The sequence below is a fragment of the Pundamilia nyererei genome, unplaced genomic scaffold (assembly GCF_000239375.1).
Source record: "Pundamilia nyererei isolate P.nyererei 1_Seehausen unplaced genomic scaffold, PunNye1.0 scaffold00173, whole genome shotgun sequence".
NCBI classification, from domain to species: domain Eukaryota; kingdom Metazoa; phylum Chordata; class Actinopteri; order Cichliformes; family Cichlidae; genus Pundamilia; species Pundamilia nyererei.
In genome coordinates this window covers 845,467-847,763 of record NW_005187574.1, presented here as the reverse complement: position 1 = coordinate 847,763, position 2,297 = coordinate 845,467, and the positions used below count along the sequence as shown (strand labels likewise).

At 42.4% G+C, this 2,297-nt stretch overlaps 1 protein-coding gene across 2 annotated transcripts in view; it reads left to right on the top strand.

Moving 5' to 3' along the window:
• The window catches only part of adck1 (aarF domain containing kinase 1), an 83,703-nt gene that overhangs the window by 7,310 nt on the left and 74,096 nt on the right, over positions 1–2,297 (top strand). For both annotated transcript variants that reach the window (XM_005746134.2, XM_005746132.2), the window contains one exon: positions 1,608–1,691. In XM_005746134.2, coding sequence (XP_005746191.1) covers positions 1,608–1,691 — 84 coding nt within the window. The remainder of the gene's footprint in view (positions 1–1,607; positions 1,692–2,297) is intronic.

Below are 2,297 nucleotides of genomic sequence, written 5' to 3'. Positions count from 1 at the left end.
GTCCTGATAGAACATCACCGGCTGCTTCCAGGAGAAAATCTCCCTGTTTTCAGCCTGGCTGCTTTCATCATTGCTTCTTTGTCCTTATAGTTAAAAACCTTCATTGTGAGTGCTGTGTTGTTGTTCACTGTGTACACCTCTCAGTGATATGACATATCACATCAGCCACATGTGCTGACGGTGAACCTGCTCTCATCCGTGAACACCACAGAACGTCAGTAGTTGTGAAAGACTTGGAGCCACACAGCGTTCCCGAACTGTTTCTTTCTTCCTTTAACGTTATGGCACACACAACGCTTGCAGCTCGGCACCTTTGGTTTCTCCGTGGCCAGCTTTCTGGTTGGCTCCACACTTCACTGCCTGTCCCCGGTGTCACTAAAGAGGGAACAGAGCTCATCAGTGTGATTCCTTCCAGCTTGTCCTCAGCCTCCGTGGCGCTGCCCCTCGAGCACACCCCTGCCACAACGGTATTTTATGGAAAATTCCAATCAGGCTTCACGGTGCCAGGCAGTGATCACAGGACCCACTAGAGGAATTTGGGCCCTCAGGCCACGCTCACAAAGTCTTTCTGTTTGTTTGGTCAGAAACTGGAGGTAATTTTGTACGGCTCTGGCAGTGCTCATCCTGTTCCTCTTCACACAACTCGCTGTCTGTCTGCTGGAATCTCTTAATGGTCTTGAGACACTTTTGGGAGATACAATAAATGGTTTAATGTGCTGTCCTTGAGCAGCTGGGCTACTTGTGTAACCTCTATAGCAGGTGTGGGGAACTCAAGGCCTCAAGGGCCGGTCCTGCAGGTTTTAGATCTCACCCTGGGTCAACACACCTGAATCACATGATTAGGTCATCACCAGGCCTCTGGAGAACTACAAGACATGTTGAGGAGGTCATTTAGCCATTTAAATCAGCAGTGTGGGATCAAGGACACATCTAAAATATGTAAAAATTGTGTATGTTTCTGTTCTGTGTCTTGTGTACTGTTTGTTTGTATATGTGTCTTTCTTGCTGCTGTTACACCCAAATGTCCCCTTGTGGGACAATTAAAGGATTATTCTATTGTAAAACCTGCAGGACACCGGGCCCGGAGTTCCCCCACCCCTGCTAGGATCAGGTGTCGTCTATCCTTTATTGTTCCTCATTGGGGAAACTCAGGTGTTCTAGCAGCAAAGTGACAGGCAGGCGTGCAGATTCACACAAAACTAAAGAGTAAATAAAAAAACAAGAAGTAAGAGGCTAGATCATCAGGAGCTTCATCAAAGGTGTCCACTTGATTTTATTGACTGTTTAACACATAAAAGTTCTAACCCGCAAAAAAAATCGAATAGAATGAAGCCAGGAAAATACATGTTTATATTGACTATTGTCTTAAGTTGTGAACATTTCTTATTTAGTTTTTGGATGTTAAACTGTTAAACTATGTAAAATCATATATACAGAAGCAAGAATGTTCTGATTCCCATTCACAGAGTTATTCACAGCATTCTCCTCCTACCACAAGTACAATGTAGGGTTAGCACATACGATGACTTAGACCTCAGAAGGTTAATAACTATTCTTCCACTTTGCAGTTGAAAATCTCTTCATGTCATTTGTTTGTTCGTCTGCAGACAGCAGTCATCAGCTACGACTATCTCACAGCTTTCAGACACGTGGAAAATGGCACAGACGAATACTGGCACCTCAAGTCAAAGGTAGAGAACCACTTTGTTTCTTTAGAATTGGGGTGGGTGAAATGTTGTTGTTGTTGTTGTTGTTGGTGATGAGCTGAAGGTGAACCAGACTGCCCACTGTTCTCATCACACTTCTTTCTCCTGTTTGTGAAACTTGTTCCTCGACAAACTGAAGAAGGCATATTTAACTATTCAGGGACATCATCATCATCACTGTTTTGGAAATGTGGTTTTCAGTACCTATTTAAGACTATTTTCTAACTTTGTCTGTCCAGAGATGCAGAGAAAATACTATGTAATGTTTTTAATCCTCTGAGCTTGAACCCATGGCAAGATTAGGGTTGGGCTTTAATGTAACCCTGCAGGCTTTTTAGAATAATAAAATGACTTTCTGGGGGTTAAAATGAAAGAAGGTTTTGATGTGTGTCTGTTTGAATTGTCATTTATTGTCCTTTGATTTCAAAGACTTGTAAGAATCATGTTCAAAACCAGGAAACAAATATTCTGACAGGAACAGGATTTGGTTTTAAAGTTTCAGAAACAGAAAATCAAAACAATTCGCAAGAATCTTAACCAAACCTTTTCACTTATTCATTATTGGTATCCGGTTGTTCAGTGATGACGTGA